A 20,954-nucleotide genomic window follows, 5' to 3' on the forward strand; every position below is an offset into this window, starting at 1 on the left:
GTTAAATAGAAAGTGAAAAGATAGAAAACAAGCATCAATATAACATATGATTATCCCTGATTAGGGAAAGAAATGTGACAAATAATCTGTTTGTAAAAATATATCCTTATCTATCTATATATATATATATATATATATATTTATATTTATATTTGGAAGGCTATGCTTTTGTGTTTAATTTTTATGCAATGTGAATATAAAAAATATATATTTTCAACCAATAAAATATTATTGAATATATTTTTTAAAATAATTATTAAAAAATTAATAAACTCATTTATGGATCTAGTATGGTTTGAAACTTATAATAATTTGAAAGAATTTTTTGTCACAGTGAACTAAAATCATTGAATGATTGATTTCTTCGAGAGTAATAATATATGAATTATCATTTATTTTAAATATCTCATTAATATCTTTTATTTATTTATTTATTCTTATCATATTATAAATTCTATTAAATTTTTGTATTTTTATGGATGTCCAAATATCTTTCTTTCTTCAACCCTGATAGGGTTTAAGGGTTATAAGATTTTTTGTATATAAGAAATTCTTTTTACTTACAAAAATCAGGTATCATCATTAAAATTAATATTTGATTTAGTGATTGAGGGACATTGTATCTCCTACAAAATTAAATAAATGTATAGGCTTGAGAAGTAGATTTTGTTTTTCAAACGTGTGCATGAGAATGGATAGTCTATTATCCTATTTGAATCTTTCTCATCATTCTCAAACCAAACTAATTTGTTTTTATCAGATAGGACTTGACTTTGACGAGACAAAATACTTCTAAAAAGTTAAATAGTTTGTTTTTAATGAATTCATTTTTCTTTAAAATTGAAAGAAAGTGACTTCTAACCATCCTTATTACCGAGCATTTGAAAAGTTTTAGTCATGAACATTGAAAAATGTTTTTGATTACTTTAATACATAAATACTACTTTTTATACTTTTAACGCAATAAAACTTTTTAAATTATTGTTTCTTTGAGATATTGATTAACATTTATTTGAAATAAAAAACTCTCTTAATGATATTTTTCAAATACATAACTTTTGATTGAAACTCCTGACAAAATTGGCTCAAGTGAGTTGATTCGTTTTATTTTAACTAATTTCCATGCATTGTTATTATAATTTTTTTTTACATTATCAAACAGATAAAATATTTCATTGATATAATTATTATAAAATTTAACTAACATAACATAAATGATATTTTATGATTAATTAATAATGCAGAATTTTTTTTACATTATCAATATATACCATTTACTATTTAGTCATATTACCACATTTGTGGTGCACTTAAATCTTCTAATTTAGACCATACCTTTTTTTTCACATAGGAGATAATTTTATTTAAGTTGAAAAAATTATAACATGGTAGTAAATTGTGTTCTCCTTACAAATATAATATCTTGAAGGAGAAAACTAATCAGTTTTTTTAGTTTAAGTGAGAGACGAATGCACTAATTTAATAATTCATTAATTTTGTATAGAAGGTTTTTCACAACAAGTAAAGGGCAAGCACGCAATTGGTGTTGTCCCATAAATATAGATTCTGACGCAACAGGGAGGGTCCATTGGTGGTGGGACAAATACTCAAATCAGATACTACTGCTGTGCTGATATTTTCATTTGTAATTAATTGTGTTATTTTTTCATTGATAATAATGAATTCTATTTTGTTTCTAGAACAATAGTAATACTATTCGTAGGAGTAGTAAAAGAGTCTCCGCCTTTTATAATTGACTAGTAAGATTGTGATATTCTTTCATTTCACCTATTTTTATTCCGTGTTTCAAAAGAGGGACTCCTATTTTGTTTCAGACAAAGTTTTGTTGCAAAGCAAAAAACTACGAGGAGCTTTCCTCCATACGAATCCAAGGAGGAGAGAGGAGACACAGACACAAAGGAAACGGAAAAAGCAACACACACAAAAAAGGTTCAGATTCGATCTCTTGTTTTTTTCTTCCATTCATATCTGTTTTATTTATTTTTTCTTTCTTTCGGCAATTGCATCTCATCAAACTCTTTTTTTCCTTCTTACCATCTTCATTTCCGCACTTGCTTACTCCTCAATTCTCTTTTTTTCTTCGGGATCTCAGGTGGGTTTCCGTTATTTCTCAATTTGGACGCATATTTTTGCTTTATTCTCTTGAATCTGCACGCTCTATTGAAGATTCGTTCTAACTCTTAATTTCATTGCAGCAAAGCTGCATTTTTTTTATGTTATTAGCTAGATCAGAAACATGTCAATGCCCCAATTGTTAATTTTCTTGTTTTCCTTCTGGATTTTGCATGCAAGTGGTTGTTTAATTTGGTTGTGGTGGTTATTCAACTTTTTTTTCTCTGCATTTCTGAAGCATTATTTTCTTATTTGAGATGTTTGTGGGAATTGAGCTTGAAAATAATGTTATATGCTAGGTTGAATTTTGGTGAGAATAAAATGCATTTGATTCTCTTTTAACATGATGGTTGGTTGCAGGTCTGTGCCTCCTCTTATATGTAATAGATAGTTTCTGAAACAAAAGAAAAAAATAAAATAAAAATAAAAGGACCACATGGATTATGAAAACAACAGTTGGATTTGGGAGGGGGTAAACTACTACCCGCGTGTGTTTGGTGGTCTAATGGTTACAGCAGCCTTGCTGGGCTTGTCAACCAGCTACTTTGGTGGGATTGGGGTTCCATATTTGTCACTGCCATGTTCCTGGTCTAATTTGGGGATTTTTCACAAGAAGAAATCGGGGAAGAGGCGCATTCGGGTGTACATGGATGGCTGTTTTGATCTGATGCATTATGGCCATGCCAATGCACTCAGGCAAGCAAAGGCTCTAGGAGATGAACTGGTTGTGGGTCTTGTGAGTGATGAGGAGATCGTGGCCAATAAAGGGCCACCCGTTTTGTCCATGGAGGAGAGGTATAGATATTTGATGTTGTATAGACTTTTTTATTCTAAAGTGATGTATATTTGCCCCTTCTCTTGTATTGCCGATTCTGAAAACTGAATTATGGAAGTGAAGTTTTTATATGAAAATCTATTTATCTTCCAGGCTGGCCCTTGTCAGTGGATTGAAGTGGGTGGATGAGGTCATAACTGATGCTCCTTATGCAATTACCGAGCAATTCTTGAATCGTCTCTTTCATGAATACAAGATTGACTATGTCATACATGGCGATGATCCTTGCCTGCTTCCAGATGGAACAGATGCATATGCTGCAGCAAAGAAAGCTGGTCGTTACAAGCAAATTAAACGTACTGAAGGAGTTTCCAGTACAGATATCGTAGGTACTAAGCTTCCATGTTGATAATTGATACCTTGATACTCCCCAATGATTTTCATAAATCATTGTCAAGCTAATAATATGCATTTGATCTAACTATGTATCAATACAGGAAGAATACTGTCTTCTTTAAGAGATCAAAAGAATTGTGACGATCATAATGGCACTGAGGTAAAACCTCAAGAAGAAAACCAGTCACAGGCTTCCCACATAGCCCAATTCCTACCAACTTCTCGACGTATTGTCCAGTTTTCAAATGGCAAGGTATATTTTGGTTGCTTGTGTCATGTCTATTCTTTTAAAGAAATGGTGTATATTTGGTTCATAATTCTAGAAACCAACTTATTCTCTGGTGAATATTTATTTAGATATATTATTGATGTTTCTTTAAGAGCTATGCTAAACCATGCCAAGATTTACATGGCTTTGCTTAATGCAACAAACAATGGTTCAAAATTTATGGGACAATTAGTGGGTTCCAGTTGAAAATAGTTAGAGGCAATTTGTCTTCTTCATTACAGTTTGCAGAACTTTTTCATGCGATGATCCATTGTCACTTCATCTTATTTTAGGGTCCTGGACCAAATTCACGTATTGTATACATTGATGGGGCATTTGATCTCTTCCATGCAGGCCATGTTGAGGTACACTGTTAAGTTTTGTATTGGGTCATTTGGGTGTGATTTATTATCTACTCAGTTGAATGCTAAAGTTCATGATCAAACAGGCGGGCCACGTTTTACTTATTTGTTGTGCTATAATTGTGTTTCATTTATTTTTCCATGTTCTTTCAGATACTTAAGAGGGCTAGGGAGCTTGGAGACTTTCTTCTAGTTGGTATCCACTCAGATGAGACAGTGAGGTATATGATTTATTATTGTGCAAAGTTGATTTTATGGGTATTATCCAGTGGTATTAACCACAGATAAGAAACTAACAACTCTTCTGCAGTGAGCATAGAGGAAATCACTATCCAATTATGCATCTGCATGAGCGTAGCCTTAGTGTGTTAGCTTGCCGTTATGTTGATGAAGTTATTATTGGTTCACCTTGGGAAATTACAAACGACATGGTAAGTCTCTGATTCTACATTTTTCTGGGTTTCATTGAAGTAACTTCGCCATTTAATTTGAAATTGTTCTTGGTGCATTGGCTAATATTAACTGTGGTTTCATGAAACTTCATCTCCACCTTTTCTCTTGTATATTTGTTGAACGCATACATTGCAAATACATCTTTTTTTTGGATAATTTGAATCGATTGGATATTTTCATTATCATGAGGTTTATTTTTTTTAACACGTTTGTTGCTTCATCTGAAGTGTTCTTGATCATAACTTGAATCCATTGGATATTTTCTTTATGATGAGGTTTATTTTTTGGAATCAAACAGATCACCACTTTCAATATCTCAGTAGTTGTGCATGGTACTGTTTCTGAGAAGTCATTAAATGTAAGCGTGCTGTACTTTTACTGTTTACTTGGGATACAATATCATTTTCCTATTTTTGGCATATTACTGAACAAGTTGTAATATGCAGTGTGAACTAGATCCATATGAGATCCCTAAGAGCATGGGAATATTCCGCTTGCTCGAAAGCCCAAAAGATATTACTACTGCCACAGTTGCCCAAAGGATAATGGCTAATCATGAAGCTTATGTGGTAATTTCTTTAACGCAACTTTTTTTTTTCTTCCGTTTTTGCTTTCTCAATATTTGAGCAACCTGCAAATTTTGTTGATATGGTTAATCGGTTATTCTAATATCTAAGGCCAATATCAAATTTGTCTAAGGTGCTGTTAATTTTATAATCCTTCACAATTTACATAGTTTCCCTATCAAGTCAAAGATTTATTAAACATCTATATCTGAAAGTGTACTCCACTTGCTGGAATCTGATGTGATCAACCAAAGAGTTATTCCATACTGCTGAAGCATTTGAAAGGGTTATATGTATGCTTTACATTCACCCTTTTGGATCTTTTTTTCTTTTATCTTTTCAGTCAAAATTGTGATAGATTTTTCAGCTGTAAAGATGAAATAATTGTCTGCTTCCTATTACTGTCTGATGCAGAAACGCAATGCTAAGAAAACTAGGAGTGAGCAGAGATACTATGAAGAGAAAAAATACGTCTCTGGAGACTAGAGTGTATATAATGATCTTTTACATTAGTTCGGTACTGCTCTTCAAGCTTGACCCTGTCACAGAGATGCCACCACTATAGTATGAATTGAATCTATACACACTTTGTGAAGGACATTAGTACAGGGTATGTATAACATAGGAGTGGCGATAACTCGGGAATACCGATGTACTTTAATGTCCTGACGTTTTATTTCTGTTTTCTGAAAGGCAACCATGTGGTTTGCTCACCAGTTTTATGCCATTTGGTTTTTGCTGTGGTTTTGATGTTTTTAGTGTACTCCAATTAGAGATTCCTTACTCTGATAGTATGTATTGTGACTATCAGAAGTTATACGCATCAGAAGGGCCTTGCCTTTATTTATTTCTATTCAGCAGAGTTATTTGATTTGGAGTGTGGATCTATTCTGAAGCTTTTGTTTTTGACATGAAAATCACACGCTAACATGCATATAAAAGGCACGAACCAACACATACACGGCGATAATAACAATAGCAATGACAGAGTTACTGATGATAATAGCAATGATAATATATAATATATAACAATGACAATTAATCATAGTGGAAGCGAGAACATTAATATTTATTGGTAAAAATAACAACATAAAATGACAAAACAAGGAAAAACAGAATTTAAATAGAGTTCCTTATGGTTATCTTTTTTCCTTTTACCAAAGCCTAAAATCTCTCTCAATAATTTCAGTCTAGTGATCTGTGTCATCGTAATTTCAACCATGGATTTAGTAGTTTACAGTTTAGCACACTAAAAACAAAACAGAGCTCCACTTCGGCACAATGACAGTTACTGTAGTAATAAATTGGCTTTTCTTATCCAGATCATTCCTTTGCAGCAATTCAAAGATGGCGACAACAAGACATTATATACATTAATTTCTTTTCTTCGTTGCACTTGGATGGCCTCTTCCAAGGAGAGATTCCCATACCGCAAAAGCAAGCTAAATACTAGTTTGGTCCACTAGGTTCTAGTCTAGTACCCCTTTATCCCAAATAGGAGAAAACCTTGCTTAACAGCAAAGAAAATAGTGGTATATACTATCAAAATAAAAAACAAAACAAATTTCAGCGGGTCCATGTAATGGGAGTTGAGGTGTTGTGAGGAAGCTTTGGTAACAAGCAGTGTTGCTGGAACCCCTCTGTTATTCCACCGTGTGTCGTTGGGTAGTGAATGCTTGATGTTGAAGTTTTAGCGTCAGTGTCAGTGTCATCTTCTTGTTCAATATCCATCATCATGGATCCCACACCTTCTCCTTCTCCCATTTCATCAGCTTCCATCAACTCGACATTTGTGTTGAGAGAATCATCAACAGCGGAGAACTGGTAAGAAGGTGAAGGTACCCAAGGCACAAGAGCCAATTCATCATCATTTTCCTCCTCACGTGATTCTAACTCTGTCACGCGCTCACATTGTTTGGACCACAGATATTGATCTGCAATTAGAATCATGCTATCTCAATTAAGAACACTAATAATAAATAAGATGACACAAGTAAATTAGATAAAAATGAGTTTTACATCCTCAATTTTCTATCAAAAAATAACCTTAATCACTGTATTTTAAACGATATCTTTGGTATTCATGGTCCTCTTGGAAAATTAGGTCAGTCTTCCGCAACTCACGTTCAAGTTAAATAAGGTTGTCATACAATTCCGACAAAATAAACAACGTCAGAAACATCAATTGGGTAACAATTCTCGCTAGAACAAATAATTACGGTCCTTGTATTTTTCATAATTGGTGAATTTCTGTTACGATCCATCTAATATATTTGGCCCCCAAGAGGATCATTTCAGTAGCTAAGAAATGGAACGGTTATGATGTTTACAAATAGACCTTTTTTGGTTGTTAGAATAAATATCTCAGGTAGATTCTAGAATATTATTTTTAGAATTCTGTTAGCAATTGCTGGTGCTCTGCTTATATATCCCTGTAATTCCATTGAGTAATGAAGAAACAGAAATATTTTTTTTATCTCTTTATAGTCATAGAATGATAGGAGTAAAAGTAGAGTAGATTCTTTCACCTATCAATTTCATCCCTCAGTCTAGTATGCTAAGTATCAAATTAATCTATTATAAAGAGTGGACCTAACTACAATAGGAATTAAGATAAATTTTAAGTGAAAATTTAGAAACGTAAAACACATTTGATTTGATGGAATAAAAGACTTACTGTTCCTAATTCCTTTCATAAGGTCAGAATCGAGAGTGAGAGAGAAAGAGGAAGGGGAATGGACGAGAGGCTTGAAGAGAACGAGAGCTCTCTCCTCGTTAGGTAACGGTTCGTCCTCTTCCAAAATTGGCGGCAACTCAGCGTCCTGAAACGGTAACAAACGGAATCGATTAGTAAATAATGACAAACAAGTTTGGTTGGTTGTTGATGGCGAAGAATAGAGAGAGGAAGTACTAACGAGACGGCGAATCTTGGTTGCCGGAGAAGCGAGAGGGAAATCGTCGTTAAGTTCATCGACGCCTCCTTTCCTCTTCAGTAACCGGTGCAGCGCCATGGAGATGTGAAGCTAAGGAATCGAATGAGCCAACGAAGACGATGGAGAAGTTGGTGTGTTGTGATTTTTATGTTGAATTGAAGAAAGAAGGGAAGGAGTATTTATTGAGTGGGGTCTAGATTTTTCTGGAATTCTTCAGTGCTAAATCTTGCATCCCCAAACCTTCCACACACCTCTTAAACCACGTGTCATAATCTTCACTAATTCTTTTGAAAATTTTATTAACCCGTGCATTTTACCTTATCTATCTATAACAATTAATAAAAATAATTATTCTCTTGTGTATAGATTTCTTATTCTTAAATTATCCTTCAATATATATAAAAAGTTTTGAAAAAAATTTAGATAATTTTATATATATTTAATTTTCTATTTGTTAAATCTTTTAGTGATTTTGTGATTAAATAAAATCTATCTTTCATTTTAATTTGATGGGATCGATCATTTTCATATGATAAGCCCCATATATATATAAAATAAAGATAAAATGATCATAATGATAATAGATTTAAGATATATTATCATTCTTATATATATATATATATATATATATATATATATTATTTAGAAATAATTCATCTAAATTTTTTTCAATAAAATATATAAGGATAATTATGTAATTTAACTTTTCTTAGTTTATCGTTACATATTAATTATTAATATTATCATATATGTAAATGAGTAACATCAATTTTTGTTTTGTATTATCAATAAAAAAATATTTTATGTTGTGATAAAAAAATATTTTCATATTTTGATTATATTTTTTCATTATTTTGTAAAAAAGAAATATAACTTAATAAATAAATTATTAATAAAATATAAGGATGTGAGTCTTTTTGTGGGACGAACACAGACAAAGGTGTTGGATTGGAAAGAAAAAGTGTTTTATTAGGTGCTTGTAGAGGGAAGACTAGAGTGAAAATGAATCTTATGTATAATGGATTTGGATTTGCAGTTAAAATCATTGTGATGCGCATTCCAATGCATATCTAAAGAATAAAAGTAAAATTAAGAATTTGATCCTTTGGCAGAATGACTTCTGCCTCAAAAGTCAGCGAAGCACCCAAATGGAGGTTCTCGGTTGGAGATACTCTTGGTTGCTAGTAGGAATAGAGTGGCCACAGGAGGCTTACCTGAAGGTGCCCAGACACCAGGTTCATACCTTGTTCCCTCACTCAATCACACATTACAAAAACGTGGAGCAAACTCACATCTAAATTGCTCAAATACAACTGAGCCACTTTTCCATCATCGTGTCATTACATCACTAATGCAGCTTCTTTTTTCTACTTCTTATTCTTTCCTAGGTAAAGGTAAAAGAAAATTTTCAATGCATTTTTTATTTTTTATTTACTGATCAAACGATTTCTTTTCCAGCATACTAGGAACAGGATTATATATATAGCTGATAATAACAAGGAAGCAGGATTTTCATCTGGAATGCGCAAGAGGATAATGGAAGAATAACTAAGCATGGGATACATATTGGCGTCCAGAAACTGAGCATACTGTTGTATTGCAATATCTCTTCCAGGGAGGTCAGGAGTGAGAAAATCATATGGTGAAGGCTTGCTGGTGTCTACAAGAGGCTCCCATCTGTATCCAGGACAATCCGGCAAGGTAACTCTGAAAGGTAAATGACTCATATTCAAAGCAATGTAAATTTCTCCCTTCACTGAGTCTACCTGGGTTCAAGTTCATGCCAAACAAGGGTATTAGTCACTAATGGAGAGTACTCGATAATAGAACGTACAGGATCTAACATTTTCGTTAAGACAAAAGAACTCAAAGTAAATGAAGCAACTGAGGATTAAAAGTTCTCTACTGATGCTAATCTGAGCGTTGCATTGACAACTTTGCATGAGAAGGTATTGGTTTATGTCTAGGAGCAGCTAAACCTATATTTTATACCATAGGGCAATATATATATATATATATATATATATATATATATATATATATATATATATATATATATATATATCATATTTAATTATTTGGCCTTTCAAATTCAAAACCCAGGCTTAGAATAAATGCTTCTTTACTTGTGTTCAAATTGGTACCAGGGACGTAACAAACAATCATAATGGGAATTCTAACTTTTCTTGACTCAACATATATATTCTGCCAATCTTAATGTCCAGGAGACTGCTAACCTTAAAATCTTTGTCGTTATAACAACAACCCCATAATGCTTATTCCTCAACCTAGCTAGGATGCACATGCTACCACTGTCAGATGCAGAGTTTCTTGGTTTAAGTAGAGGCTCAAAGTTTAGTTACTGGTAATTCCATATTTTTAGGCGAACATTATAAGAAATGGAACCTAACATGTGATTCTTGTAGCTTTTCAACAGGAAAAGAATTCTTATATCCACATGGAAATATGGGCAACAAAATTATTGTACCATGGTAAAAGCCACAAAACGGCTGGTTTCAGACCACAAGAAAACACAAGGTACTTACCGGTGGAACTTAGTCATAAGGCGACAAAATCTGAAGAAGTCTGATGAGGATTCTTCCTTTTTGTCCCATCGGAAGTAATTAAGCTGCAAAATGGTTGAAGTTAATAGAATTGACAATGTGGTGGGATGTGCAATGGAACTTTCTAGTAGATAAGAGGATCACATAATTATCGTGGCAATAGGTATTGTTATTTCCCCCTTTTGTGTGTCCATATTCATCGCCCATATATATCATTGGAACTCCCTGATATGATAAACTAAAAGTCAGTAAACAGAACTCTTGCTGTTAAATCTTTAAATAAAGAATAATTTGATCAATTTAACAATGCCAACACAGCACAACAGCATTGAACTAAAGTAGTTTTACATATTCATTGCTTCTCCGTCTGCCTAATAAAAGTCACATTATAGTTAAAAGTCCAACTGATGACCAGTGTTAATTGGACTCTACCTGGGAAACCATGAGACAAAGAAAAAAATTTCGCATTTGTGGTTTCCTCAATTTCTTCACTGAGGTACTGACAAACTCCCCCTCCTACATTAGTAACGGAAATGGGATTAAAATTCAATACGAAGGTCTTGTTAACTCATTTAACTTTACATAACAATTCTAATACTTATGGGTGAAAACAATTTTAAGGAATCAGAAAGTGCTCCATGTCCCCCATAAAGACTAAGCCCAGGAATGCATACACACACACATGGGAGAAAATAGAAGAAAACTGACAACGACAGTCAAGGCTCTACAGAATATGATGTACAAGACAAAGATATCAGGCAGGAAATGAGGTGAATGCAAGTATGTTGGACTAAAGCCTAGCGCACAATCTAAAAATATTTTTCTTTCAAGAAGCCAGTAGCCACATTATACTTTTCATAATTTTTTTTTTATCAGCAGAAGTATATATATAGAACATTAAAATTAGTACAAGGGGTACTGTTGTATATACATCCTAGCATTTGCAAGGTGCAGAACTATGGTGACCTAATACAAGCTAACCAACCTGAATCAGCAAACCAAAGATCTGGATTATATAACCTGAATTATACTTTTCATAATAATGTCGGTGAGTGAAAAAGAGGAAATAATCATGAAAAAGTTTGGAGGATTCTGGTGAAGTTTTATAATGAAGGGAGCACACTGGACAAGTTTGTGTCAGTGAGTGTGAAATTTGTGACTTAAAAGAAAAAGTTCTCTTAGCTCCATAAATTATTTTTATTCATTCCCTGTGAACAGTTTTGACTTACATATTACCATCTACATGAATCTAGCACGTCCAATTCATAACCATTGAATATTTGGGTGTAGATATTGCCATGAATATTATAATATTAATGATATTCAGGTTGGAGAAAAGAAATAATCATGAAACGAAGTACTTCCATTCAGTAGAAAGAAAACTGAAAGGGAAATAACTTTAAATGCAACTCTGAAGCAGGTTTCTAAACATCTACCTGTCCGCAGTTCCAGCTATTATTATGATTTTCTCCATCATTATTGTCTTCTCCATTTGACAAATTATTCTTGTTGTTATAGGTCACCAAATCAGCTAGAGTGAACCCATCATGAGCACATATAAAGTTAATACTATGCCATGGTTTTCTTCCTCCTCCCTGTGCCAAAGATATAGAATAAAGTCATGTCTACTAAAATAAAGAATGAAGTAGAAGAAAATATGATATCAACAAAAGACCTAAAGCTTCATAATTAGCTGAAACAAATATTAATATCCTGAGAATAAAATATAATTGAGCAAGCTCAAAGGCAGTCAAACAGGATGTTCACTGTATAAAGTTGAAGTCAACAACAGGACCCATTCAGACAATTAATGATTTTGACAATAAAAATGATAGCATTAATAAGAATAGATGTGGGAGTTTATACATAAAAAAAACTACTATTGTAGTATAACATGAGACGGAAGATAACCCTGATATAAATTAGGACTCCCACAAAGGCATTCAGCAAAAGCTCCAGCAAAGCCATCTGTACCCTTGATAAACTGGCGCACCGTGTCTCTATACTGCAAAATGCAAGAATTGCACATTAGATTTTGATAGTTCATGCACATCACCACCAGTGCATGTTATATTCAGAAAATTGGTGAGCATACAACAGTCAATATTTAGTTGAAGAGATTAACATACATTGAAAGCAGAAGAAGGGAGCATGTAGAGGGGGGAAAACATTTAGTCGAAGGTAAACAGTTCATAGACTTTGGTTAAATTCTGAACAATTTAGCTTGCATGAAGGGAATCAAGAAAAATTTAGTTACATGTGTACATATGACCACTTGTCTAGTTGTCCTAGTAACTACAAACATTGCAGACTGGTCAAGAAAAGGAGAAAATTCATTGCAGTTTAGTCAGACAAATTAATTGACTGCTTTTATGCCAAGTCCACAGTCCAACAGTTCTTTTCAAGATTGAACATTTGAAGAAGTCACCACTACCATGTAGTTTACAGTGATCCACTTATTAAATAGCAGATCCCATCATAAATTACAATTCTAGAAAGAAATAGTGAAGACAAATATAAACTACATGCAAAGTTTAACTCCATTCCAATGTTGACAAGTTTATATAATTCAAAACCAGGTAATTTTCAATAAAAATGAAACCTGATGCAATTATTCTTACACTTTCACTTAAATAGACTACAGGATACATATGATATGCTGATGTCAAACGGAAGCAATTTTGATATTTCAGTGTTGTGTTATCAAGTTCTCTTTTTCCAAATCACAGTTCCATTTCAAACTGCGTTACTACATCCTCTTGTCGCAGAATAATAATGGGGTTAAGAATCCAACAGTTATGTCTGCACTGACCTTCCCATTCCATTCTGACCAAATACCCCAGTGAGGGAAAATGCCAACTTGATAGAGGCCACCAGCATCCCAGGCTTCAGCTATAAGCTATAAAGAGATAAATTAAGAAACTCTGCATATTAGCTAACTGCTTCCAAATGAGGGAAAAACTAATCTATATAACATATAATGATTACAATGACCAATCAAAATATTTTTAAGGGAATTCGAAGTCAAGCCGGCGACTTGTGTTAGGCACTCAATCTGAGGCAGATAGTAAACAGCACCTAGAAGGAAATACCACCTTAAAAATTTACTTGTGACTATTCAAGTTCCAAAGGTGAGATAAGGTAATAAACACCAAAACTAAGCACCTATTGCAAATAATAACAGCTCAATAACCTAAATAACTTCTATGACCGTTTACCCATCTCTTTTAAAATTACTCAATCAAGCATATACATCAATTCAGATCAGTGGACTTTTACTTGTAACTATCCAAGTTCCAAAGGTGATGTAAATAGCCACTGAATGTAAGTGCCATTGCAAAACACAGCTCTATCACCTAATTAACTTTTCTGACCAAGTTTAGTCCATCTTTTTAAATTATTTAATCATCTATTTAGATTAGAAGAATCTTTAAGCAACTATTGAAATTAAATTGTTTAAAATTTTCCTTACCAAATCTTTGGGGTACTTGATGAATTTCTTTCATTAGCATAATGATTCTGCTGTTTCCCGTACTTCTTTTCTCCTAAGTGACCTTATTCCTTGTATTGTCTACTGCCCCTTAACAATGCCAACTTTTTTCGTTGTTTCACTGAAAACAATTTATACTAATCACATAATTTAACCATAAAACATGGACATGACCAACAAGGCACACTGATCTTTCCTTTCATTATTTCTTTCAACAGAAATGTCAGAATTCATCTTTTCTTTTTAGAAACGAGAATTATCAAAGCAATCTAGCCACTCTACCGTTGAAAGTTTCAATCCCAGATCAAACCCCAAAATCAAGCCTCACTTATATAGAAGAAAACTTAATGCATATGCTTTAAACCCCTTTATCTGCCAGGTAAACAGACAAATCATATATGATGTACAATCCCGTTTAACTTACAGAAGATCTCAATTTCCAACAAAGTTTGTACTATCATTTTCGTGAAATTTGTTTATTTCATGAAAATTGCCATAAAAAATTCTTTCATTTCAAAATTTACTTTGATATACTTTGAAAATTATTCAATGTATGTCCTCAAACTGATAACAGATAAAGCTTCACAAATGATTTAAAAGAATTAAGTTGAAATACCTTCACTCCACAAAGTATAGGATCGTTACTGATCAAGTCAATCAATGGTGGGCTGCTTAGAGGGGCTCCTGTTGTCAGCAAGTCACCTTCTATTGGAGCACCAAATGCATTAGCTCCATCCCAGAGACTGATAACAACCAGGGAGAGGAAATAAGAACAGTAAGATGTATCAGTCTACAGAAAAAATTGAGAAATAATGAGGGGGTTGGGGTAGGGGTGCCATTCTAGTGAGGGATAGTTCTGTCCATTCAAGTCATTTGGAAGGTGCAGGAAGCAATTGAGGAAGTGCAGGAAGTAAAAGTCATGGTTCTAATGCAACCCAAGCCCATTGTTTTCATGTTCACTTGTTATCAAACAGAGACATCTTCTTGCGGCACCCAGCATTTTTGTTAGGACACCCAACAGATTTTCAAAATGCTAAAAATATCCTTATGGGTATTTTTGGTTATAAATAACAGGTTTCGTTTTTCATTTCTGAAGGATCTTTTTTTCCTTAAAATCTCACTCCCTTAGTGTAATTTGTTTCCATTAGTCTCCTATCTCAAGCACTTGTTGTCTCTTACAATGTATGTCAAAAAATTATGCTTGAAATAGGAGACTATCCGTATGTCGATAATAACACACATACCCTTATGTCGAATACTCATATGTTTTTTTTTTTAAATTATGCATCTCTTTTTCTCCGACAATGAAAACCTACCCAACTTCACCGTATATTTATAAATAACACACATACACTATCAGAGACAACAAATGCTTGAAATAGGAGACTAACAGAAACAAATTACATCAAGGGAGTGGGATTTTAAGGAAAAGAAAAAGATCCTGCAAAAATGAAAAAACAAAACCTGTTATTTATAACCAAAAAGGGTATTTTTGATATTTTAAAAATGTGTTAGGTGTTTCAACAAAAAATACCGGGTGCCCCAAGCAGATGACCCTATTTGATAGCAACTGAACATGAAAACAAAGGTATTTTTTTTGCATATGCCCCCCTATTTGAAATAGGAGACTAACGGCATTTTTTTTTTTTTTTTTGTGACGAGTTTGAACGATCCCATGTCACCACGACGAAAGGAGTTTTTAATGCATTGTATCCCATTTCTATGTTCCTAATGAATCTTCACGTGAAAACTTATCCCTCTCTCAATTCTATTCTATAATTTTATTTTTTTTGAAGCAACCAAAGGTCACATTTTATATATTTCTTAACATGTGAAAAAGTTTAGCAACACCTGAGTTTTATTCAATTCTGTAGCTAATACAAATAAGAAATGATATTCTCTTACGAAGTTATTATCCTCTCAATATTCAAATCCGTATAATATGTTTCTATTCAAATATAAATTAGTTTTTAAAAAATAACTGACATATTTTTTATGTTTGATTTTAATTTCGAACGTGACAGACTATTCACACCAAAAGACTAAAAATATGTTTACTCATATAATATTTAAACAATTTTATACAGATACTTTTATTTTACTTTTACACATCTCTATAAAATATTTTTTAATCAATCATTTCACTTTTATTTTATTTTCTTAAACCAAAGATATCATAATATTAAAACCGCTTTATTATTATTCCAGCAGTTGCAGACGAACGAGACGGAACAGATCTGGAAATAAAGAAGGAGAAACAATGTGAAACCTCCCACCAATACAACATGACATAATTAATATATAATCTTATTATTTATGTAATTACGGGTTGAATTTCTGACTCTTATAGTTGAAAAAATATTAATTTCTTAAACAAATCTTAATAACTCCAAAGATTAGTGATTAACTTTTTTTGTTCACGAAAAAAAGAAAAAGAAAGTGAAGTCTCCCCTAGCGTGGATGATCATAGTTATTAATTTGTGATCCTCTGGTGTGGTGCACCAAACTGATGAGGGATGGATGAGTTATCATAGCATGACGCGCAGATCGAGCAGCGTGTTACCGAAACAGCCCACTCCTCCGGTGGTGGTGCACCGTGCACCACACGTATCTACACAACAGTGGGTCCACGAATCTGTACTTGCTGAGCGTCCTTCCATTTTTTACCCGACACTAACCTCTGCTTTCTGCATGCTCCGTGCTCTCCTGCGCAAAACTACTATCTTTTCTTCTGCATGCCATCACACTTTTTCATTTTCTATTAAAGTCATATTTCTTAATTATATAAAAAAAAACAAGTATAATTCTCTGTAATAATTCAATATAAAAAAAATTCATGACGTGAATTAATCAGAAATTATTATTTTTATAATCTTTAAGGGAAATATTTTAAAATTAATAAACTTAATATGCATGATATTTTATTATTGGACCATGGTGTAAAAATTATTTTTTACTCTGTATGTATTATTTATTTTTTGTGTTTCATTTTTGTATGTATTATAAAAATAATAAATAGTAGTAGTATTTACGTAATAGATCTTATTGTTAAAAACAAACCGAATCCTTTGTTGATCCTCATATTCAAATCAACTTAGTGGTGGGAAATGCTGCGTAATCACGGATTAAGAGATTATTCTTACACATGTAAACATAGAAATATAACATTCTTATATTGGTTATAAGTTTTAAAAATTTATTTTCATGTATTTTTTATTCCTGTGATACCATAATTTTATTTTTAATATATTTTTTCGTGTTTCTATTCCCATAAAAACATGAAAAGTCATTCTCTAATATGCATGTAACTTCTATTTTTTTATTTATTTCATTTAAATTTTTTTAATTAGAAAAAAATAACCCTAGGAATATTAAAAGAAAAAAATATTATGTACTAATAGTCATTCAATAAAAAATTATCATAATAAATTTAATGGCTTTTAAATGAATTATTTTAAAATAATTAAATCAATAATTTATAATTAAATATTTATACATGTCATAGACATTAAACTTATGTTAAAATATAACCAAACCATTTTTAAATATATCAAAGAATAATATGATTCCTGAAAATATAATTTCTAAAATGCAATATCATATCATCATGTGAAATAAATGTTTCCCGCAAATAAAAAAGTTTTCACGTGGTGAGTATTGTAATGTATTTTGGTAAGTGATAAGAGAGTGATTTGCGGCAGCGGATCCGTAAAAAAAGAAGAGTAAGGTTTAATTTGAAGCAATGGAAAAGTAAAGTTTTTGAGAGAGGAGCGGGTGAAGAAATCACGGATCCCATGTGAAGTGACTTAGAAGACTTGACCGGTAAATCCGAATATTTTTCTCCCACTTTTTAAACTTGAGTTGCTTTCTCAACAGGTCTAGAAATAATAATCACTGTTCTACTTCTAGCATAAAATTAAATTTCATAGAAACTCGTGTGGTAGAAATTGTGTTAAAGAACCCGACAAGCCAACCAAAACAGAATATGTTATTATGAATCCATGTGAGAATGGCCATTTTTTCAGTATCCGCATGCATACGGAAAAGTACTACGGCGTTTTCAGAGAAACTCCGGCCGTGCACTAACTTTCTTTTGCTTTTGTACGGTCACAGTATCTTTTCCTTTTTAATTTTCAGCTAAACTAATTACTTTTGGTTGAATAAAAGTTTAATTTCTTTTTTTAAAATTTATTTCAATATACATTTCTGTATTAAACTTCGACAGTTTTTTTTTTTTTTGTATTTTTTCCCAACTTGAACTGCAAAGGTTTTCACAGTATTTTTGCTATTTTTAATTATTTTTTTTACTTTTTTGTATGATATTTTTAATTTGAGTGTGATGTTTGAAGTATAAATTAAAACTATTAGAATTTTATTTTATTTAAACTAAATGTTTTACTTACTCATGAGCTAAAATGGTGAAAATAATTAAAATAATTAAATATTCTAGGATAAAAAGAATTATTGGGAAGATAATATGTGACATGAGATTAAATAGAAAAAATATATGTTCTAAAAAAACAAAAAAAATGAAAAGATATAGAGATTATCATCTGAAAAATAATTAACATATTTATCGATACAAATTTATTGGATTTAATGATGTATAAAATCTAAAAAATATTATGTGTAAACATAATTTTGCATACCAGGAATTTAGGATTTTTTTATACATACTATAGGAAATTAATATTTTTAGTATAATTTGTTTGGAGAAATAAGATCGATCTATTTCAGTAATTTTTATGTCTAAGTGTTAGTCTCATGAAATTTAATTATGAGAATAGCTTTGCAGAAGAAAAAAAATTTAGGATACATATGTAAAGTAATTTATACAGTAACTTTTTTCTCTCTCTCAAACTATTTTTTAAAAGTAATTTTCTTTATCTTACCAACTAAAAATATGAAAGTTACATGTATATATTATGAATCCTTTGTATTTCTTTTTAAATCCTTACAATAAAACTATTGACAAAATCTGGAGGTAAAATAGGGTAATAGATAGAGATGAATAATTTAAAAAATTATATTTGTAGATAAAAATAAAAGGGTAATAATTTAGATTATTAAGAATATTGATCATGTGATCGTGTTCCAGTGACAATGAAATTGGAATCATACTGCAAGGATGCTCGGAGAAGTGACAAAACATTCAAAATTGTTCAATTCAATTTGTTTGTTGAGAAACAAAGTAATTCGGTCATTGTTTAACAAGGATATTTAAGTTTTATACTAGCCAACATGTATTTGATTTGATTCCCAATTTTTTTTTTTTCGTTTTCTGATTATAAATGATATAATATAAGCATGTTTTCAGTTTTTTAAAAAATTAATCATGCTTAATAGAGATTGTGAAAATCTCATTCACTAAATTATTTATTTTACTTTTATCATATAAAAGTAGATACACAATTGATAATTAATTAAAATTATATAAAAATACACATTTAAAAGTAATTATTATTACCATAGTAGGAAAAGTACGGTATATTTTACATAAAGATTGATTTTTATTTATTTTATGGTTAAAGTGAATTTCCGTTGTTTGATATAAATTGAATACAATAAAAAAAAACTTAATTTAAACGATTGAAATTATTTATCTTTGATTGTTATTATTAATAAAAAAAAAAAAAAAACCTTGTACGCAGACACTTTATTATTTAATTTTAGGAATAAAAAAATATTGAGATTTTGGGAAAGATAAAGGCAGTTAAGGTTAGTGATTGGGTTGGGGAAAAAGACAATAATTCTTTCTTTCTCCTAACCTAAGCGGAGGAGTAGTAGTAGTAGTATTAGTATCAATTCCCATTCTCATTCATTTCTCCCACACTGTTCTATTTTCAAAACTCTTTCCATAGCACTTGCTTCACTCTCTCTCTCTCTCTCTCGCGACCAGCAGGAGGTGCCATGGCGGGTGCGATGGGTATGAAGGTCGACAAGATTCGCCAAATCGTGCGTCTCAAGCAGCTGATGACTCGCTGGAAGCACATCAGCCTCCGCCGCCGCTCCTCCGACGAGCCCTCCGCCGTGCGACGCCCTCCCTCCGGCTTCATCTTCGTGTACGTGGGCCCCGAACGCACTCGCTTCGCCATCCCCGCGCGCTTCCTCAACCTTGCTCTCTTCGAGGGCCTCCTCAAACAAACCGAAGAAGAGTTCGGACTCCGAGGTAACGGCGGTTTGGTCCTCCCTTGCCAAGTCCCGTTCTTCTCTAACGTCGTCAAGTACCTCCACAAGGACGAACACAAGTACGGAAGTCTCTCTCTTCAAGACTTCGTTAACATGCTTTCCGCCTCCTCCTCCGATTCCTGTAAGGAAAACGTCGCCGTTTTTGCTCCTCTGCTCCAGAAAGCAGAGGTTTGACATTCTCGATTGCCATTCCGATTCAGATTTCCCCTGTTTTCGTTTCTTAGCCTCTCTGAATTTTGTAAATGAACTCAGGAATTTGTAAAATCTCTTTTTTGCCCCCTTGTAATGGAATGGGTTTTTTTGGTTCTACTCATCCTTGGATCCATTCCCCCAAAAATTTTAGTGGGTGGGTTTCAGTGAGATGTCTTTGAACTAGTCCTTAGGCTTTTTGGGTTATCTTTCACTATTTGTTACAACGGATGCCCAGTTTCATGATGATGATCAATTTTTAGTGATCAATGAAGAATTTTACGGTAACTATGGATCTGTGTTTATACTTATACTCTCCATTTGTGTTTGTTTTTTTAAATGTTGTATATCATTTGTTTGCAATTTATTTCAGCTTAATTGATGGTATCAGTTTTGAATCTTGAATACGCAGTTATAATAAATATTTAGGAGAAAAATTTGGTCATATATAGTTTTTTTTTTACTCGAGTAAATTTTGTTTTGTTGTTGAGATTCTGGAGAATAGTCGTGGCCTCTTGGGTAATATTGTCTTGCATGAAGAATAGAGATTTATTTTTGGAACATAGATGTGGTCTCAACAAAATGAAATTACAAAAATATTAGTCGTTCTAACTAACATTGTTATAGTTTTAGATA

General features: G+C 32.3%; 4 protein-coding genes across 5 annotated transcripts; 2 read left to right on the forward strand and 2 right to left on the reverse strand.

Annotated features, from left to right (window-relative positions):
• Positions 1-1,716: 1,716 nt before the first annotated feature.
• LOC114413503 (ethanolamine-phosphate cytidylyltransferase-like) lies at positions 1,717-5,824 on the forward strand. Of its 2 annotated transcripts, none has more exons than XM_028377957.1 (10): positions 1,717-1,950; positions 2,494-2,928; positions 3,062-3,297; positions 3,406-3,557; positions 3,866-3,937; positions 4,088-4,155; positions 4,245-4,365; positions 4,686-4,745; positions 4,834-4,956; positions 5,368-5,824. In XM_028377957.1, the coding sequence occupies exons 2-10, from the start codon at positions 2,570-2,572 to the stop codon at positions 5,437-5,439; spliced, it is 1,263 nt and encodes a 420-aa protein (XP_028233758.1). In that variant the 5' UTR covers positions 1,717-1,950; positions 2,494-2,569; the 3' UTR covers positions 5,440-5,824. The 2 variants fall into 2 exon arrangements, with proteins under 2 accessions (XP_028233758.1, XP_028233759.1); XM_028377958.1 differs by lacking the exon at positions 1,717-1,950 and adding an exon at positions 2,001-2,113.
• Positions 5,825-6,241: 417 nt separating this feature from the next.
• Positions 6,242-8,085, reverse strand: LOC114413504. The gene is made up of 3 exons (XM_028377959.1): positions 7,869-8,085; positions 7,631-7,775; positions 6,242-6,887 (listed from the first exon to the last, which is right to left on the reverse strand). Exons 1-3 carry the CDS (start codon positions 7,962-7,964, stop codon positions 6,520-6,522), a joined length of 609 nt encoding a protein of 202 aa, XP_028233760.1. The 5' UTR covers positions 7,965-8,085; the 3' UTR covers positions 6,242-6,519.
• A 1,011-nt stretch (positions 8,086-9,096) lies between these two features.
• Positions 9,097-16,633, reverse strand: LOC114411404 (isoamylase 1, chloroplastic-like). The gene is made up of 9 exons (XM_028375097.1): positions 16,619-16,633; positions 14,557-14,730; positions 13,263-13,349; positions 12,345-12,455; positions 11,887-12,045; positions 10,883-10,966; positions 10,595-10,675; positions 10,433-10,515; positions 9,097-9,648 (listed from the first exon to the last, which is right to left on the reverse strand). The coding sequence occupies exons 1-9, from the start codon at positions 16,631-16,633 to the stop codon at positions 9,522-9,524; spliced, it is 921 nt and encodes a 306-aa protein (XP_028230898.1). The 3' UTR covers positions 9,097-9,521.
• Positions 16,634-19,693: 3,060 nt separating this feature from the next.
• LOC114413505 (indole-3-acetic acid-induced protein ARG7-like) lies at positions 19,694-20,606 on the forward strand. The gene has a single exon (XM_028377960.1). The coding sequence runs from the start codon at positions 19,851-19,853 to the stop codon at positions 20,301-20,303; it is 453 nt and encodes a 150-aa protein (XP_028233761.1). The 5' UTR covers positions 19,694-19,850; the 3' UTR covers positions 20,304-20,606.
• Positions 20,607-20,954: the final 348 nt, after the last annotated feature.

Source organism: Glycine soja, chromosome 5, assembly GCF_004193775.1.
Source record: "Glycine soja cultivar W05 chromosome 5, ASM419377v2, whole genome shotgun sequence".
NCBI lineage: Eukaryota > Viridiplantae > Streptophyta > Magnoliopsida > Fabales > Fabaceae > Glycine > Glycine soja.

Excerpts from the sequence above, each read along its gene's own strand:
- LOC114413505 (XM_028377960.1), top strand. The coding sequence starts at position 19,851 with ATGGCGGGTGCGATGGGTATGAAGGTCGACAAGATTCGCCAAATCGTG.
- LOC114413503 (XM_028377957.1), top strand. The coding sequence starts at position 2,570 with ATGGATTATGAAAACAACAGTTGGATTTGGGAGGGGGTAAACTACTAC. Across the intron at positions 2,929-3,061 it reads GTTTTGTCCATGGAGGAGAG|GCTGGCCCTTGTCAGTGGAT; the intron begins GTATAGATATTT and ends TTTATCTTCCAG. Across the intron at positions 3,938-4,087 it reads TCCATGCAGGCCATGTTGAG|ATACTTAAGAGGGCTAGGGA; the intron begins GTACACTGTTAA and ends ATGTTCTTTCAG.
- LOC114413504 (XM_028377959.1), bottom strand. The coding sequence starts at position 7,964 with ATGGCGCTGCACCGGTTACTGAAGAGGAAAGGAGGCGTCGATGAACTT. Across the intron at positions 7,776-7,868 it reads CAACCAAGATTCGCCGTCTC|GACGCTGAGTTGCCGCCAAT; the intron begins GTTAGTACTTCC and ends TTACCGTTTCAG. Across the intron at positions 6,888-7,630 it reads TATGAAAGGAATTAGGAACA|ATCAATATCTGTGGTCCAAA; the intron begins GTAAGTCTTTTA and ends TTCTAATTGCAG.
- LOC114411404 (XM_028375097.1), bottom strand. Across the intron at positions 10,967-11,886 it reads ATAGCTGGAACTGCGGACAG|GAGGGGGAGTTTGTCAGTAC; the intron begins GTAGATGTTTAG and ends TTACTAATGTAG. Across the intron at positions 10,516-10,594 it reads CCTATTGCCACGATAATTAT|CTTAATTACTTCCGATGGGA; the intron begins GTGATCCTCTTA and ends ACCATTTTGCAG.